The following is a 20,463-nucleotide window of genomic DNA, read 5'->3' on the forward strand; positions in this document are numbered from 1 at the left end:
TCACTGTATGTTTAGATTTTTTACAAATTCAGCAGAAGGAGGAGAAAGTTAACTCAGCTAACAGAAACACCATTCTTATTGTATCTGCTAAAAGAGGTGCTGTAATTCAGAGATGCTGAAAGAGAACCAACCCGCCTCAGTTGGGAAAGATCTGGAACAACGTGTTCGGAACCACTACTGTGTTGTTCATGCAAGCGGAACAACACTTGCCTGAACAACGCAGGCCTTTTTCTCTGCAAGAACCACGCATGTGCTGAACAACGCAGATGCGTGGTTAAGGCAGAGAAAAAGGAAGATCTACTGGGACAGGACGCGGTCAGGTAAGTGGGGCACGGGCAGGGTTGGAGGTAGTTTTTAGGGTTGGGGGCAGGGGTGAAGCGGTTGGGGGGTAGGTTATTTTTTTTTAAGAGTGCTCGTACTATGGTTTTTAGGGTGGGGGTGGGGAGTCAGGGTTATTTTGTTTTTAGGGGCGGGGTGGTGGGTCAGGGTAAATTTGTATTTGGGGTTGGGGTAATTATGTTTGTAGGGCGGGTGGGGGCTAGTTTTTAGGGGTGGAGGTCGTGGTTTGGGTAATTTTGTATTGAGGGCAGGTCGGGAATCGGTTTTTAGAGGTGTGGGTGGGGGGTTGGGGTACTTTTGTATTTAGGGCAGGGTGGGGGGTGGGTTATTAGGGGTGGGCGCGGGGAGTGTAATTTTGTTTTTAGGGTTTGGGTTGTTTTATTTTTGAGGGTGGGGTCGGTTTTAGGGCTTTGGGTGTGGGGGTATCAGGGTAGCTTTTAAGGGTGGGGGGTCAGGGTACTTCTACTTTAGGGTGGGGGTGGCATGCGACAACCACGCATGCTGTTTCCACACATGCCTTTACTAGGCATGCCTTTACAACGAAAAATCATTGTAAAGGCGTGCGTGGTAAAGGCATGCGTGGAAACCACGCAGTCGTTGTTCCGACTGCGTTGTTCAGGCACGCGTAGTTGCTGCATGCGTGGTTCCATCATACAATCACCTCAATTAGCATCCAGAAATCTGCTGGGCACTGAGTTCACCCTGTCACAGCCCTTCAATGTCCCGTTCCTGGGACTTTAAAGAACACATCTCACTAACAAAATAAATCACAATACCCTTTGAAAATATGTCTAAATACTTTTCTGCAATTCACGAATCCCAGGATATAATTAGTTTCTTGAGAATAAATCTATTTAAGCTATCTACCAACCTTGAAAAGAACATGCACAATTCGCCTTTTCCCAGTCGAGAAGGTCTTTGAGGAATTTGGTGCTGCACTCTAAAATATATTATTTAAAAGACCAATTAATTAATTCATTTATGAATTCATTAATTTGGTCAATATTCGGTCATTTATTATTTTAATCATTCACAGAGATATCTGGCATTTTATCCATACAAGTGCCTTTTGTATTTCTCCTGAACTGTAGAGCTGTTTCAGTAGTTTTCTAATTTATGTCCACTTTGAAGTAATTGAAGCAAAATGTAGTGCATTGCTCATAGGATTTCAATATCATTGGCAAACCAAGAGATCCACCAAGCTGATAGGCTTAAGTAAGGCTGTCCCTCATCCGTTTACCTCTACATACTCAATATTGATTATCAAATCAGACTTGCTAAAGGTCATGTTAGCTAATCCATACTGAAAGTATCATAATATCCCACATGGCCTTTTGGCGAACCTCAAAGTGTAAAGAATTCAGTCACCAGCCCCCCCATTCGGACATCTCCGGAGTCATTATCATAAGTATGGTCTTAGTAAGCTGTCCATGTTGCTGATTAGTCCAACACACCAGATAAAAACAAGCAATTTATTTCAATTGTGTACATAAAAGAGACAAACTATAATAGGCAGGCTGTAAACATGATACCAGGCACTGAAATCTGTCGCTGTGGGAACTTGGATTGCAGGGAAGAAGAAGCCACCATCAGGCTCTTTCTCTAATAGCTGCCTCTCTGTTTTATGATGGGTGTAGTCATTTGGATTGTGAATTAGGCACAGCACAGGAATCAAATGCTTCTTAAATTCTCCTCTGTTGATGCGCATGGAGAGGAACAGATGCTATGCACATCTCAGAGAGCACAACCAGCAGTATGCAAATGAATGTCCGACGGGCTTGTTGACCCGTGTTGAATGTCACACTAATTGAACTGCCTTTGTTAACTCCTCACCCGCTAGTGTCCCTACCATTTTTGGGGGGTCTGCTACTATGGTAACACACCCCTGTGCCGTTCAGCCCCTAAAAATCATTTGTATTAAAATTGATGTTTGGATTGTCCATGGATTAAAAGCAGGCAGTAGTCCTTCACGGACTCATGAACACTGAATTGTCCTGCACATGCAATGTATCATTAAGTACCTGTGAAAAGATAAACTAAAGCAATGTAACAGCTTAGACAGCAGCCAAATATTGCTGGAAAACGGAAACTGCAGCTTTACAAAATCTCATTCCCCCAATATCCCATCATGCCCTGTTAATGGCAGTTGCTCCAATTGTGTTTTTTCAAGCTCCTCATTGTAGGATTGTGGTGCGCTGAAGTTGGCCTTTTTGTCTTTTTAAATGTAGGCCCATATTTATCATTTTTTGACGCAAAAGCAGCGCAAACTTACAAAATACAACTGTATTTTGTAAGTTTGCGTTGGTTCTGCGTCAAAAAGCGGCACAAATGTGGTGCTAAAAAAGTATAAATATGGGCCTTAGAATCTTTTCAAACCTTCTTTAAAAAGCTACTAAATGCTAGCACTGCAAGATGTTTTTTAAGTTGCACCATCAAGGACAGGGCAAAAAACGAAGGGCCACAAACTTTAGGAGAAGGAGTGAAGACACCATTAATCTCTCTGTGGCTGGTGAGGATGCTCTGGTGAGTGAAGAGGAGATCATTTACCAGAGCTCCAATTTCCATTTCTGAGACACTCCAAGAGAGAAATAGAAGAGCAGACACTTTCACCGGAAATTACACTGTTCCTACTGAGCTTAAAACATCATTACACTAGGACAGTGTACAGTGGTTCCTTTCTCAGTGTTGAGGGATGTGTCGTCATCAGGGAGGCATTGGACAATGAGGTAATGAAGACATTTAACAGAGAGAGTGTCTAAATGTTAAAGCAGCATTGTCAATGCATTGCAAGTCACCAGCTTCTTTATACTGGTCTTCTGAATGAATTTGTAAGCTGAAATTTAGAAGGCTGCCTTCTACTTCAGACTGAATAGTCAGTACTTACACCCCTGACAGACTTGGTATGCTGCTGGTACAAAATCCAGATACACCTCCTCTAAGGCCTCAATGACCTCCACAGCCGATTGCATCAGAGGGTGTTTTTTGCCAAGACCGGTCTGTGCAACATTTCTCATTCCTGGGACACCTCTCTAAGTCCCACCATCAAGATCACGCACTACTCCTGATGCAGGTGACCTAAAGACGTCCAAGACTCCCAGGCAGAGATAATGATGTCTTCTCAGATCACAGTGTAGGCACAGAGATAGACACCACTCTCTTCAGTCCACTCTCAGAGATATTGGCCTGTATTTATACTTTTTTTAGCGCCGCTTTTGCGCCGCTTTTTGACGCGAAAGCGGCGCAAGCTTTCAAAATACAACTGTATTTTGTAAGTGTGCGCCGCTTTTGCATCATAAAATGACGCAAATGCAGCGCTAAAAAGTATAAATATGGGCCATAGTTCTTCAAGATGTTTTTTGAGAACAATAAAATATTCCTTGTCTTTGTATTAATCTTCTTGACAACGCATGTGAAAAGTTGATTAATATTGTACTTGTGAGTTGCCCAACTCAGTAACACACAATAGCCCTAATAACACTAACTTCTTAGGGTGAACTCTAAAATTACTAAATTAACTTGGGCTCTGCTCACTGGTAGCTATTGCACAGAGTAGACAGACGACCAAACAATAAAAAGTGCAAAGCACATGAGAAAAATAGGATAAATTGTAATGCATACAGTGACACTAAAGTAGCAATAGTGCCAAAAAACACTAAGCACTGATGATAGTTTATGGAAGAGGTTGACCAGGGACTGATGAATTTCAGGCCTTCAGCAATGGAGTGCAGGTCAGATACACCATTCTGGTTTGTACCAGTCTAAGATTTTAACTTTTGATAAGGCCAAGGCCGAATCTGAATTTAATTGGGACTTGTCAACTAGTCATTTCAGGCAAAAGGCCTTTTGCAGTTTGTTGTGTCACGGGAGCCACACAAGAGCTCAGCACCATGATCCTTGGAGCCCCCTTCTTTATTCTGGTTTCATAAAGATTGAGTCAAGTCCTTCAGGGCTCCTCTCCAGTCAAAGAAACTGGTTTAGCCCTCTTCTGATCTTCTAAAGTTCCCAAAAGTATTCTGAGGAGGGCTCCTTGTGGGGCCACATTTATGGTTGGCACTAGGTAGTGGCGGTCTCCTCCCTAACCATTGGGGTAAAACGTCCCAGGGACAACATTTGCTGCATTTCCTGCCTGCTCTGCTGCAAATGATCCCACAGTGCCCCTTTAAAAATCTAAAATGGGGAAGCCCTTTCTCTCTTGTGCATAGAGAGCCGTCCCTTCACCTGTATCCACTCAATACCACTTCTGGTGGTAGCTTCCCTTCCACTGAGTTTGGTGCCAGACTGGCTTGTTTGGGCCCAGGGGACAAAAGATTTCTCTTCTTACCCTAAACTATTGTAGGAAAGTGCAATTTGTGGTATAATTACCACCATTTTTGGCTTTTTGTTTTCTGCTAAACAAACCCCAGTGCATGTACTCTGACCTCTAAAAGTTGACAGTTGGACAAAATTGGCTAACTCTTAATTGCAACCCCTAACTTTTCTATAAGGCTGTAGTACAAGGTACAGAAAAATCCATAGCATGAAAAGTTACATATCACCTGTGGACAGTAGATCTAATTGTGCCATCCACTAGTGTGGCAACCTAAAGCATGGATGTAGGCCTACCATTGTCAGCCTGATTGCTGCAGTGTATATTCTGTAGGGCGACCAGTTAAAATAACCTATTGTAACAGGTGGAGCCTTCTTTTGAAATACTCATAAGTCATCCCTGTGTAAGTCATGTGGTCTTCAAAGAAGGGTACATGGTATTTAAAAGTGGGGCATGTATAAAACTAATTTGTCCATATCCCTATAGTGGCAAGGCAGTAAAAGCTATATTAACTGTGGTAGGCCTCAGTATTTCTGCATCACAGTGTAATGCGGAATTACCAGAATGACTCCATGTATTCCGGTGTAATTTAAATTTCTCCCAAGCCTATATAGGATAAAGCAAAAATAGAGTTCTTTCACTCTTTAGCAGACATAATATAGGTCATAATATTAGTAAAAAATTAAACATCTTAACAGGGCTGGCTTTAGGGCGGTGCGAGCCGTGCCGCCGCACCGGGTGCTGACGGGGCACTGTGTTTAGCAATAACGTAGGAATCTTGTGACGTAAAAAAAAACTGCTGAATAGTTTATTCAGGAAGCAATTAAAATGTCAATATACCTATTGTGATTAATGTTCTTGCTGGAGAGAAAGATGGGAGTTTTGTCTAGCGGAAGCTTTGACTCGCCATAATGTAGCATAGAGGGTTAATATGCCTGCTGCAAAGAACAGAATGATATTTTATGTGGATAGCTGAGTGGATTAGTAAAGCCAGCTTTTACAAACACTTTAAAACAAATTACTGCAGGTGAAAGGGGGGCTATGGAGAGATGAGGGGACATTTGCTGGGTGAAAATGAGGGAATCCGAGCAGGTGGTCATGGGGTGAGGGGGCACAAACAAAAGACTGTCGCACAGGGCACCACCGGCACCAAAGCTGGCCCTGCATCTTAAGAGGAAAAAGCTTAAGTCCCCAAAACAGCTGATGCAATAAGTGAAGATATCTTTCAAACTTAATATTAATAGAGCGGGCCTAATTAATACCAGCATTTCGAGCTCTGGTCGCTAGGAGTAAGCTTTTCACCAAACTCTGTCTATCATATTTAGAGAGTCCAAAAAGACTAACCAAGCTAGCAAACTCACTACTGAATTGTCTTCTATATCAGTGCCCCCTCTTCAAGTCCAAATCAGAAGCAACCTCGGGGAAAATAAGAGCTCTGTCGAAGCAATACTTTATTTTTTAAAGCTAAGAAAATTAAAGGCAAATGGAGAATGGCACTTCTTGCTATGAAACGTAGTCAGCTTTTGGCAGCATTTGAAATCCCCCAAATCTAATGGTATTATTTCGAAAGATCAGTTCTTGCTCACCTTTCTTACGTATCAAGGGTGTAAACTAATTACAGCACCTTTTTTTTTTTTTTACAAAGATTCCCTCCTTAGTTAAGGAGGCAGAGACCAAGTTCCACAGTATAGGTATTGGTTTATGTGCTGGGCCAAGCGCTAATCCTAAATGAACTAGTTCAAATGGTATCCCTATGTTTTTGAAGGATTGTGACGGTATTACTCCTACTCTAGTTGGGCTGTTTAATGCTCCATGGTACACCCTCTAATTCAAAAGGGAAAAAATCTATTTACACTGTACACTTAAGATGTATGATTATCTTTGTAAAAATTACATTTATCTCAATTCCACTCTCCTAGCTTAGTAGAGGCTAGATTTAGGACATGGGGCCCCGAACATTCACAGAATTATGATCAGTTGAATGACATTCCCTAAGTAAGTGGGAAGTCCAAATTCTCAGCTCTCTTTGTATGGAATGTGCCTAGGTTTAACACCATTATAAATTCTGGCTTTTTTTCTCAGTTCCATGATATAAATGATCTATTGCTATTTCAATACACATGGCTTAGGGCACGCCCTACTGTTAATTCGTGTGTGACTTTCTCCAAAAATGCAGTATGACACAGACAAAATATGCCTTCTCGGGACTATCTGCCCTAGCGTAGGTTACTTCCATTAAAAATCGGGCACGTTTGAAAACAGAATGTAATTGGGTTTTGCCTGGGCTGTAACATTTGTATGGTTTTGACAATGAAATTACAAAACTGTTTCATGATCTAGACAGTTTAGGACCTACAAATCCAACTTCTGTTTTTCTTAATGCATGAGATTTTACCCTTGAACTCATATTACAGCATTTATACAATGTGCTGTAGAATTATTTTTGACAGCTTGAAGGTAAAGCCTCTATACCTTCTGTTCACTCACCTAAAGTAGAACAAATACTTTTGTTATAGGCTCAACATAACCTGTTGAACTTAAATGGTCAATTTCCGAATGACACCCATGCATCAATTGCCCATAAACATTTTACCAGTTGCTCCAAGTTCCAAATCCTCTCCTTGGATATTAATCTTTCAGTCAACATACACAGACAGGAAAAAAGTCCAAACTCAAACTACAGGTAAAAATCTCAGAGAGTTAAAAAGATCAGTTTTGAGGATTTTCTATTTTAAATCTAGGTCATAACGTAGGACGGTATACTCACTTTGTTGAGGCGCTCTCCAATTGTACGAAAGCTAAGGGCCAGATTTAAGAACTTTTCTTGCAGCCCTTTCACGCCCCTCTATTGCCACCATGTGTGCGAGTTTTTAGAATATGCAGGGTAGGGGGCAATAGCATCAGAATTTCTGACACTATTGATGTATTGTTCAGGGTTAGTGCCAACATTTTGGCGCTAACCCAGAACAGTGCATAGGGGCCCATTGAATACAATGGCATGTCCCCTTTTGCCGCCTGCTCTGAGAATGTAGCATTCCAAAAAACAGCTGAGCATTTCAGACCATCCGGTTGGGACTCTTCATGTAGCACTTGCCAAATAGCAGGAGCTCCTCAATTCCCATTTATGCACACCTCTGACAGGAAGTTAGCTATAGTATATAAAAGAAATTAATCAAATTTGCTATTATAGATATTTCCATTTGGCTGCAGGATTTGTTTAAAAGAAAAAGATGTGACTTTTTCTAACTAAAAGACTAAAAAAATATCTTTTCAAAAGTGCTCTGGGATCCTGTGTGTGGGTGAGACGATTCATTGCTTATGATTCAATGGAGAGTCCCCTGAGGGAGAGCGGGGATCATGGGTAATTAACTATTCCTTATCTTTGCTGTGTGATGAACACTATCCCCACTTGCCTACTTTTCACGGTGCAGTATTGTGAGGAGCTGTTCTTCAACAATGCAGATTCTCTCAACTTGATTATTGACTTGACTATTATTATTCATCGATCTTTTGCTTTAGACTTCATGTCACTTTATTTTCCTTGCTTAAATTTGTAGTCACCTTAATTATTTCTCTAAAGTCATTGCACCAGAGTGGGCATTGTTACATACATACTGCAGACATTTACCAGCTGTTACACCTAGCTACATGTACCAACTGCTACCCCGAGGTTACCCTTTGGCACCACTGTCGGTTCCTGGCTACCTCAGTCTAGAGCAATGCTTAATTTGTAAATAAAAACATGCCTGTGCCAAAGCCCTCCTCTTACACATGCGGCTGCTGAAATTAAATGTGCGAACACAGAATACTGAGGTAGGTAGTCCTGAAGCAATCTCGGGCCTCTTCAATGCATTTAAGGCCACTCCCTGCCCCTTCAGCTCACTCTTGCAGCTTTCCAGTGTCTCCCATTGTAACGCCTTTTCGTTTTTCTTTCCTTCTGTCTTTCCCATGTGTCTTTTGCTCGCAGTAAATGCTTAAGGCAGAAAAATAAGTGCCGACCCTCAAAAATAAGTGCCAGTGCTCCACACCGGACACAAACAGCACAAATTAAGCACTGGTCTAGAGAGATACAGAAAAAGGCAGCGGGTACAGGGTTGTAAGCGCCCTATTTACTTGTTGTACGTTCCAAAACAAAACGTGCTCTCTGTGGAGGGTGAAGGCTGTGTGAGGTCCCTTTCACTCTCCCCAGCATTTTGGTGAATAGTGTCCATGGTTCCAGACCTTGCTCACAGCCATGCTTCACCACCAGTAACTTCATATATTTCAACCAAAATGTCGACATGAAAAATATATTTTTTTAATGAGATTTCAGATCTTGCAGCACACAAATCACATATGTGATGCTACTGTAACTGGTGTGGCATCAGAGGTTAGACATTTCCAGCTTGTAACCAGCATTAGAATTGGCACAAGGTCTCGTCTGTGCGAGATCTATTGGCTTTGTCAATGTCTGTACTTTTAGCTAAGCTGCACACGGCTAAAAACATTGACGCAGCCAACAGAGCTCGCAGTGGCAATACCTACTGGCTTTGCCAGCGTTTGTTTTTGTAGTCTGCTTTGCCTCATTGATGGGCTGCTGTTGAATAGAAGAGCACGAATGTAAGAGCATGACTACGCGCACATTTGTAAACTATCAAGACTGCCAGCGGGATACCATGACTGTCAAGGGCCACTTGTCATGATATTCACTGTCATCAAGCCCAGGCGCTTTTACCAACAGCACTTTGGATTCTGGGACTTGAAGTTTTGCTTTTCCAGCTACATGATCCTGAGGGCATGCAATCTTAGCAGATGGACATGCATTCTCAGTGTATGTTGTACTTTTGGATAAAATTCAAGCACCAATGAGCATCATACTTTTTGGGAACCGCATTTCTGCTTGTGCCTCAAATCGAGTAAGCGCTTCCTTTGTATAAAAAAATGCAGATGGTGTGTACATAATGGGGGAGTATCTGGTAAACTGGATGTGGGTGTAAATCATTAGGGGCCATATGTACGAACACTTTTTCCCATAGACACAGAATGGGTAAAAACCTTTGCTACATCTGGCCCTAGGTCCCTTCTCTTTCTACCTGAGAGCACTCACCTCTCAGAACATGAATCGTTAGCCAGCCTGTGTTTATTGAGCACTCAAGATCCATGTGAATGAAGGACACAATATAAAAGAGCACTGCATTGTACCTGCGCTGAAATCATGGTGCACGGAATGCTGATTGTGCTGGTCCCTTTTTAGGGTGTTTGTTCACTGCTCTTTTATTGGTCACTTAGCAGCACCTCTGAGGCCTGGCGGGGGTGGCTGGGGGTGTTGGGGGTGGGGAGTAGTGACGAGAGGTGTTGGGGCAGAGAGAAATAAAAACTGCTGCAAGGAGACCCGAAAACCCCTAACTCTAAACACAAAAAAACACACTCCAGCAAACGGTACATCTAAATCAGTAGACAAGTTCAAGCGGAGGGCACTGCTGCCTTCTTCTCACGGCCCTGCACTGCATCTCTAAAGTTTAAGATGTTTTTCATTTTGGTGCAGGATTCTTACACAATATGCGATTTGGGAAAACACAAAGGGGATGCTTTGTTGCTGGAAAAATCATGATTTTTATTAGTCCACTGACTTGTAGTGAAGTGATGAATGGTTTAGACGGGTTACGTCATGAAAAGAAAGAAATATCATTTTGAATATTAAAAGACGGATTTGTCGTTGATGGGAGTAGAATGGTGACAGCGATTTAAGTGGGGAAGCAGCAGAGGAGGAAGACAGCTGGAAACCACATGCACTTTCATGGAGTGAATAATGTAAAAAAGGAGTTCTCTATAGATGTGGACTTGAAGGACAGAATTCAGCATATCAAAAGGAGAGTGAGGAGGGTATGCTCCATGGGAGGGACAAAGACACGCTGGGTGGCCTGAAACACATAAAGCCAGTGAATAGAACTCAAGCAAATGTGAGTTACAAAGCCACTGGTAAGGAATGGGAAGAATGCATTCCTAGGTCAGCTTTCAGTATGTCCCAAATATGTGTATGCAACCAGGTAGCACAGAATCCAAAAAATTTGGAGATGATGTATTGCATTTTTATGTAAATGTGCTTCATATGAATGCATGTCTTTATATGTTTACAGTTGGCAAGTACTGAGGTGACAGAAAGAACCGAGGAAGCTGCAAGTTTTGTGTCTACTGTAACCAAACTTGTCGTCATTACACAGCCTGAGGCAGGATTTCCCGGGGAACTGCTTACTCAACAACCCTCCATACAGGCAGTGGATGATAATGTAAGGCACATTTTGCAGGCTTTAATTGTACTATTGCTCTGATGTATTGTTCTAAGAAGATTTATGGTCCTCATTCAGAGTTGAGAGGTAACTGTAAATTCTCGTTTATGGGGCAAATTCTATACAGAATAGAAATTCTGCCAGTCGATCCTTCTGTGCATTTAGAATTTCCTCCAGAGTTTGGATGATCAACAAGTTACCCCTCACCTGAAAGTGAAGCCCTAGACTCTCTTGTCCATTCTGCACACATCAAGTTTTACCTTACATTGGTCAGCTGTCATTATTTTACTGTCCTGGTAGATTTTTGTTTTGTTGCCAATATTGAATTAAAAAAACATTTGCACCAAATCGAAGGTCTCTCTTCTGGTAGTCGAGCTGTGATCAGGGAAATCATGCATGCCCGTCAGTGCTCTAGGCCACGTGGAACTATATGAAGGGCCTACCTGGATAAACTGTTGTATTTAATATCCATCAATTTATATCATGTGTTGGTTCTTTCAATTCCCTGTGACACAAATAAGAAATGCACTTGAGTATTGTTCAGAAACGCATTAGTTGCTATTTTTCGAAATAGTGTTTATAAGGTCAGATAGATAGAACCAGGGACCAATTCCAAAATAGAGGACTTGCCACAAATGGCTCACGACCTCTCTTACATGCAACATGCAGAGTGGACTCCGAAGGCATGCTGAAAAAGTGGAGCTTCCTTTGTGGCATGTATGAGTTAGTTTTTCAGTTTTGTGTGATGTTGCCAGGCAACAGAGGTGTAGGCATATATTCCGCCAAATATTGAAATAGATTAAGACATGGGCCAGAAGTGTGAGGCGGTGCCTTGACTGGAATGAATATAGTTAGTATATATGTAATGACAGATGCACTGAAACAATAGAATTGAATGTCCTGAGCTAGCCCATGAGTCAGAAGAATAACCAGTGAATCAAAGCAGTGAAATGCCATTGTTTCAGATGCTAGCTTGATTCAGTCCAAAATTTGACAACATTGATAGGTGTGTGGACTATAGGGGACTGGTAGTACAAGAAATGCACATGCACGACCAGTCTCCTGTAATATCTAAAAAAGGTATGTGGTATCCTTTTAAAAGTCCGCAACAAGCCTGGAGAAAACATGCCAATATTGTCAAGTCTATTCAAAGGGACTTGTCAATGATGGTACCTAGACTTCGGGCTAATCTACTGGGGACAGTTGTGGTACAGAAGATGGATGGATCAGCCATAAAATTGTTCTCTTCAGATGGATGACGTTTTGTATTTTCCAAATAAACAATATAACACTCATAACTGGATGTCAACAAGTTTGTCAAGTTGCTTAATGTAAAGTGCATATTGATATCCCTCCATTGTCTGATTTAGTTTCAACGGATCTATGATCGGTGAATACTTCAGAGAAAATGGGTATCATTGCGATACACCACACTTCGAGGTGGCAATGGTACAGACTGGCCATGAATAAGTCAACCTATTTTAGTTCATTGCCATATAATTCCTAAAGGAGGGTGTGAAAGAAAGAGGTCGATTTTCAAATGAAGAAGATGATCTCAAAGAGATTCATGCCTCTAGTAGACACAAAATTAGAAGTGGTAGCTATAGTTGAAAGGTGAGCTTCTTGAAAACACACTCTCAGTTGCATTGCCAACACGGGACACGGTGTTACAAAGCACAGTGTTGCGCTATCTAGGGCAGCTATACCAAAACCATGTCTACCTGCTTTTTTCGTGTCCATGGCTACCACATACACCATCACCCTTCCGGCCAGAAAAAGTAAACACATGTATCCTAACTTTAAATGTGTCAGGCAAAAAAGACAGCAGCCTCAGATAAAAATAAAAAAGGGCATCAGGTCTGCAGTACCCACAATGAATTGGAAGACGTTCTGTCACTGTTTGTTAATTTTGATTACCAAAGCAGCTTCCTCCATGGAGGCAAAAAGTGTCTGGGAGAAAGGCCCTGGGCTACAGCGGGTAACTTTAAATACAGCAGATAACCCAAGCTGGGCCAGAGTAGTTGGTTCGCTCAGTCCCCTAGCCCGTACAGTACCCATTTCCCTTAGTACCTCCTTTGAAGGAGTCCAGAAATGGGACATTTCTCTAAAAAAGTGGTAGTTCCATCCACCCACCTCTTGCATATCCCAGCTCATTTAGATGAAGACTGAAGTGTGTTTTTTGTAGCTGAGTCACCAGCTGCTCTCCTATTGGGAAAACTCTCTTGGGGAGTTGTCCATTTCAGACATAGCATTGAAGGAGCCACGCTTCCTACACCATGTCCACTACCTTTTTAGGGGCGAGCGTAAAGCACTCCGTCCCCTGTAGCGATCTGTATTTAGGCTTCCAACCACGCCCTTGTCATGTCAGTCACTTTCAGTGGTTCATGGGCTTGCCTTTTAAAATCCGCTTGCTTTCATTTGTGAAAGGCATGCATATGCCATGCCTTTTTCGGTGTTTAGCCCACCTACACAGCACCGGTAAACTACTAAAAACATACGAGTCCCGATGTTTTCAGCATGGTTTCCGGACTACATTATCTGTTTATTTTCCACGCAGTGTGATCGTGCTGCATTTTACATAGTGCAATCGCGCTGCGTTTTTTTTTTCTTTTAATTTGTGTGGCAAGGAAAGTCCGGTTAGGAGTTTACAACGCTAATAGCTCTAACTCGAGCAAATGCAAGACCCGTTGCATTGAAAAATGCTTGTATACTGCTGGAGCCCAAGGCAATGCACAAATTCCCATTGCACCTTTTGCTGAGAGGTTTTTTATGGTCTGGCAGAGAATTCGACCTAGTTTACTGTGAGCCAAAAGGGTTCCTCTGGGCATTTATCTGATGAGCCTAGTGACTAACATTAGAGGGTATACGATTTTTCAGCCCATTCTTTGGCGGTGAATTCTGCTTCTCACTGTGCTTAAAAATAGAATACAGAAAACTTAGTTGTGGTAAGCACTTTATAAATAGCCATAATAATATCAGTAACATTATTTATAATAAATATAATGGCTAAAATAATTATCCTCGCACTCCTGTCAGTTCACTGAACATTTGCCCGTTGCATTTCTTTTGCCTAGCCGCTCTATGAAATTGTTTTATATATGTTGTCTAATATTTGTTACTGTACAAACATTCTTACATGCTTGTTTGTTGCAAACTATTTTGAAGCACCCATGCACGAGAATAAGTATCTTACTGCATAATCAGAAGACTAAAGAGAAAACAATGTATTTCTTCATGTTTTAGAACATCTGTGTAGCTGTGGATGCTAGTGCGTTGACCTTGACAGCCAAACTTATGAACTCAGAGAATGCATATAGTACTGGCGGACTTACAGGAAATACCACAATTTCATTCAGCAGCTGTTGGGCCAACTACACTGATCTTGTTCTAGTTCCATCTGGTAAGAATCTTTCTTAACTTACTGCACTGATTAATTTAATTTGTAATAACCATACTATAGAAACATCTTTACTTCAAATCATATTTCAGTGACGTCTACCTGTTGGAAATTGTGGTTACAGGTTGAAGGGGGAGAAACCCTGCTCAAGCACAATCTCAGTCAAGTTGAGACACAAGCAAACCCCAAATTAACATGTGCTAAACCCTGTGGTAGCTTGCCACAAAAGCAGTCAGGCTTAACTTAGAGGCAGTGTGTAAAGTACTTATACAGCTCTTCAAACAGTAACAAAGTGAAAACACAGCACCAGAAAAATCCCACATCAATTTAGAATAGAAAGAGTAAAATGTAATACATTATTTGAGACCAAAATTCTAATCATTCAAACCCGGAAATATGCAATTTCAGATTTTTAAGTAAAAATAGTGCCTAGAAGCACAAAGCACCAAATATTCTTACCTGGTTGCACAGGACCAGGATTAAATCACAAATTCAGTCTGCCTTGATGGAGCACAGGCCAGATAAAGGGAAGAATAGGCCCACTGAACAAAATACCTTAAACCTTGTTGTGAAGCATTGCGAGATAACTCGTCAAAGAAGTGCTGCACAATGGCAGATCCGTTGAGCTGCACAGCTGCAATGTGAAGTCCTGCATCATCGTTGGGGATACTGTTGATGAGAACCTTGTAGTGTGAAGGTCTATATTGAGGATGCATTGCACTGCAGTGGTTCTGACGAGAGTGCAAGCTGAAATGTGAGGTATGGTGTCCATGCATAGTGCTGTGGCAATTCCGAAATGAAGTTGCAAGGAGATGCATCATGCTGGGATGGTTCTCCCACCGGACCACAGCTGGGTTGGTAACACCTTCAAGAACATTTCCAAGGGTCCAGGACTGGGGTGGCACCTCTTAGTGGGCAAGACTCACAGTAGGCTGAGTTCAAGTACAGGGTTCAAGATGGAACATTTTCTGTCCATGAAGATCTGATCAGGAGGTCAGTCAATTAGCCCTTGGAGTCACACTGGTGGTCCTGGGATAAAGATGCAGGTCTACCCCTTTCACTCAGGCAGCAGGGCAGAAGGGCAACAAAGCAGAAGCCATTCTTGCAGAGCAGCACAGCGTCCTTCAGACTTCCACAGTTCCAGAAGTGTACTGAAGAGTTGGGTCTGGGGGTCCAATATTTATATCTTTAGCTAGCTTTGAAGTAGGAGAAGATTCTGGATGTGTTTGTTCTAAGGGGTGTTTGGAATTTTCTGTCTCCCTGCCTGGTCCACACTTGTCTGGGGTCACAATAGACTATGATCATACTGTTAGACCTTTCAGCCCTAGGGTGGTCTTCCTGCAAACCTTTTCCTTCCTCCTCCATTGTTAGTGTTTTTGGTTTGGCCAGATTAGGACTTTACACACTTTGCCAGTGCTAAAGTGCTTGTGCACTCTCCTTAAAACATGGTAACATTGGCTTATACCCAATTGGTACATTTGTCGCATAGGTTCTCATTAGGGTAATGAGGCTACTGGATTTGGGTGGTTGGATCGCCTGGGTTGTGGGTACTCAGTACAATTCCACACAAGGTGACACCTGTCGGCCTAATCCGGGGTTTCCAGTTAACTATCAGCACCCCATCTCTGACCGAGATGATTGTGGCAACCGGGCTCATGGCAAGATAGACTCCCCAGGGAATTGTGGTACATCATATTGCATCCATTTCCCTCACATGCCAAGATCTCACTCAGGCAAAGACAACGGAAGCAGAATATATTTCAATAATTAAAATATCTGCATCTTGGATATAATCAGGTGCATAGTAATAATGAGGATGATAAAAAGCAATAGGAGCAGGCATGTGACTAAAAGTGTAAATATTTATATCAAATGCACAATTTGTAGTATATAACCGGGGATTGCACTGTTGTTCAATAGTTACCGTGTGCATTCGGGCACTACCGTATATTAATTTAAAATGCCTTCCTTTTTGGTACATTTTTATTCATAATGCCTTTTTAATGCTGTATTCTAATGATATTCTTTCTTGTGTTTTATTATTCTTAATTATTTCTATTGTGCTTTTATGGTATATTTTTACCCAAATAAAGTGGAATTGACTTGACTAAAAGTGTAAAACACAGAAACAGTCCTACCATGCTGTCTAAATAGGGGAGTGGATCTATAACCCCTCACCTACGCTAAGTATGAGCACAGCATACTATGCCTAGTCTGCCCTTCAGGTTTCCCCCTGGGAGAACATTATCCTTCATACCTGGAGAAGAGGCCTGAAGTCTAAAAAGACACCGTCCCTATCCAGATGAGGGCTCAGTCGTCTAAGCAGGTAGCTTGGGTGAAGCTTGTCGCAATCAGCATAAAGTTGTGGTCATCTGGCTGGAATCTCCCGCTAACGTGTCTGTGACAAACGGGTGTTTTTATAATAAAACAGCTAACATTCTAAGAAATGGTCCCTACGTATGAGTGTGTGTTTTTCTGTGAATGTTGGAGACACAGCATACCACGTTTGTCGGCAACCCTCTGGGACATAACAGGCTTCCCACATCCTTGCACCTGCCTTCAGCTTGACTCTGCCACTCCGCCATCTGTGAATTTACCCTGCCATGTGATACCACCCAATTCCGGGCCTTTGGAAGTGGGCTTAAGGTACTGTGCCAGCCTCTGTTGATCCAGTGGAACTGACACATCTCACCTGACATGAGGTGCAAACCTCTGCAGAACAAATGCATTTCTGCTGCTGCGTGCATTGAACCTGTTGCAGATTCCTGCATCACAGCACAACCACCACATTACCCTGACTGCATGAGGCATCCTGGCCCAGGTTCTTACATCCCTCATCAATGGCAGACTCATTGATTATGCCAGACTCCACAATACAGCCTTGCAGGTCTTCGGAACCAACACATCACTCCAACTGTACATCGCATCCTCAATGCCGGGCTTCACATCACAAGCCCCATCAGCAGGGTCCTCGATGACGAAGCAAAACTTCGCATTCCACCCTTGGTGCATCTCAGAACCAATGCATTATTTCAGAGAAATGATGCACCTTTGACACAGATGCTCTCATTGCTGTGCAAACCAGGATTTAATGTGCTTTGTTCACTGGGCCTATCAGGGTCCCTGTAGCCGGCTCGCTCCCGATTTCGGTTGGCCTGAACTGTGACACTGTCCCGATCTAACATGACCAGATATCCACAGTTGGTGCTTTACACTTTTTGCCACTATTTCCACTAAAATATTTAAAATTTAAAATCTCCTGTTCAACTGATTGGATTTTGTCACTTTGGTCTTGTTTTATGTACTAAAAATTACTCTATTTTCTAACTCTGTTGTGGGTTCATTTTGTGGTGTGTTTTCACTGTGTTACTGGTTGAAGTGCTGCACAAATGCTTTACACATTGCCTCTAAGTTAAGCCTAACTGTTCTTTTCCAAGCTGTCGAAGGTTTGAGCACAGGCTAATTTAGGATTTGCTTGTGACTTCACCCTGAGTAGAATTGTTGTTGCTGCTTGAGAAAGGTTACACCCCCCTCAACCAGTAACCTAATTTCTTACATAAAACCTTTGTGAGTGTGCCCAGTTATAGCCTTTGTGATGTAGAAGTGTGGTAGGTGACATCTACTCCCCCCTCATCAAGTCACTGGGGAGAACTACCTAACCTCCTGGGAGTTAACATCACTATGGTGGAAGAACCTGGATAGGTCATCAGCATTGGCATGAGCTGACCCAGGATGGTGTTCCAGAGTAAAGTCCATTCCCTGAAGGTAGATGGACCACTTCAAGAGCTTGGGGTTTTCACCCCTTATTTGCATCTAGGGGGCCTGTGGTCTGTCTGATCCTGGAAGTGAGCCCAAACAGGAATGGTCTCAGCTTATTTAGTGTCATGACCCCAGCAAAGTCTTCTCTTTCAAAAGCACTTTGCATCTGTTCCTGGGAAAGCATCCTCCTGCTAATGCAAGCTACAGATTAGTCTATGCCCTCCTCAATTAACATGCTCTGGAATGTCTGTCTGCACAATTAATTCCTTGGAGAAGTCAGGAGACTTGACAACAGGTACTGTTCATATGGCATCCTTAACGGAGTCAAAGGCTTACTGACAGGCTTACTGAAAGGTCACACATTTTTGGGCTGCTTCTTAGAAGTCAGCTCGGTTACGGGGATGGCATTGGTTCCATATCCTTTAGCAAACTTCCTGTAATATCCTGTGAGACCTAGGAAGGATCTCACCTCAGTCTGAATTTCAGGCCAGGATAGACCCAATCGTGGCATGGATAGACTTCACCTTGCCCTCACCCACTATGTGGCCCAGAAATACCACAGTATCCTGCTCTATCTGGGATTTACTGGTCTTGGTAGGCAGTTCTCCCTGCTCCCAGGCCTTAAGCACCTCCTGGTGGAGGTACTGGTGTTCCTCTCAGTTGGAACTGAAGACAGCTATGTGATATGGGTAGGCGGCACAGAATGCTTCCTTCCCAGTCAGGACCCTGTTCACCAACTTCTGAAAGGTGGGAGGGGCATTCTTTAAGCCAAAGAGGCATCACCCTCAACCGGAGGTGGTCCTCTGGAGTCGAGAATTCAGATCTCTCTTTTGTCCCCTCATTTTGAGCAATCTGCCAGTACTCTGATGTAAGATTAAAACTACGGAAGAATTTGACCGCGCCTAGCCTGTCTAGGAGCTCATTAGCTTGGGAGATGGAGGGTGCATCACTCTTAGGCCCATATTTATACTTTTTATCACTGCATTTGTGTCATTTTGTGATGCAAAATCGGCGCAATCTTACAAAATACAACTGTATTTTGTAAGTATACGACGATTTTCTGCCAAAAAATGACGTAAATGCGGTGCTAAAAAAGTATAAATATGGGCCTTAGTGACTAAATTGAGTCCCCTGTAGTCCACACAGAGATTAAGTTTTGGAGTGCCACCCGGTGGGCAGCCTTGGATATCTGCACCACAGGACTGGAGCAGGTACTGCTGGAGGTCTCAAACACCCCTAGTGCCAGCATTTTGGAGACCTACTCATTGATGCTAGCTCTCACCTTGCTTGACAACCTGTACATTTTATTCTTCACAGCCATACTGTCTCCAGTATCTACATGGTGGGTACACCAATTTGTAAGCCCTGGGATGAGGGATAACAGAGAAGAAAACTGCTGAAGCAACTGGCAACAATCAAGGTGCTGGTCTAGGGTCGGAGTAGGAGAGAGGTTGACACCCTCTACTGACCAATCATGCTCCTTGGTACACAGGAGGCAAGGGAGATGTTCACTCTCCTCTTCCACTCTGCCATCTGTCACCAAGAGCATGATGACCTCAGACCTCTCAAATTGTGGTTTGAAGCAGTATATATGGAGCACCCTTATGGGGTTTCTAGGGGTCTTGAGATATATCAGGTAGGGGCTTCCCCTACTGCTGATTCACCTGATATTGGCCTGCCCAACGATCTTGGAGAGTGTGGCACTCTACACGCTCCATGACCCACGCCTTCTGCCCAGGCTGACACCCCTGCCAGATTGGCCTTTTGGTCATACCAGAATTGCAACACTTCTTGATGGCCTCAAGATTGTTTTTAGCCTTCTTCCAGAAGTGCTACATCTGGTTACGGAGTTCCAGCATATAGCTGCCTACATCTGGAGGTTTACTGGGAGCCTACTCCCATCCCTCTCTCACAAACTGATGGGGTATCCATAGAGGTGCTCAAATGGGCTAAACCCAATCCCCTTCTGTGGCCCCTCATTTTAAGGGAACAGGCATTGCAAGAGGACATCCCACTTCCACCGCATGGGCTCAGGCAGGCCTATAATCTGCCTTTGTGGATCTTGTTGAACCTCCCAACTAACCTGTTTGAGGATAATTCAAAGCAGAGAACCTGTAGGTTACCTCAACACTCATCCCACATGGACTTCATGTATGCTGACATGAAGTTAGTGCTTCTATCAGACACTACTTCCTGGGGGAAAGCCAAGCAGTTAAAAAATCTCAATATGACCTTTTCCACTGCAGATGCAGTCACCAACCTCATCGCTATGGGCTATACTTACGGTGTGGTGTGGTTCACAAAGATCAGGATGAACTTGTTGCCTAAAGCTATCTTGGTGTCCAGGGGACCAAAAATGTCAATGCCTACCCTCTTAAAGGAAGTGCAAACAACAG

The 20,463-nt window shown here is 42.9% G+C and overlaps 1 protein-coding gene across 2 annotated transcripts in view; it reads left to right on the forward strand.

The window, feature by feature from the left end:
• LOC138282757 (fibrocystin-L-like) overlaps window positions 1–20,463 on the forward strand; it is a 735,329-nt gene that overhangs the window by 667,935 nt on the left and 46,931 nt on the right. For both annotated transcript variants that reach the window (XM_069220628.1, XM_069220629.1), the window contains exons 78-79: window positions 10,762–10,911; window positions 14,155–14,311. In XM_069220628.1, the coding sequence (XP_069076729.1) occupies window positions 10,762–10,911; window positions 14,155–14,311 (307 nt within the window). The remainder of the gene's footprint in view (window positions 1–10,761; window positions 10,912–14,154; window positions 14,312–20,463) is intronic.

Source organism: Pleurodeles waltl, chromosome 2_2 (genome assembly GCF_031143425.1).
Source record: "Pleurodeles waltl isolate 20211129_DDA chromosome 2_2, aPleWal1.hap1.20221129, whole genome shotgun sequence".
Classification (NCBI taxonomy): Eukaryota; Metazoa; Chordata; class Amphibia; order Caudata; family Salamandridae; genus Pleurodeles; species Pleurodeles waltl.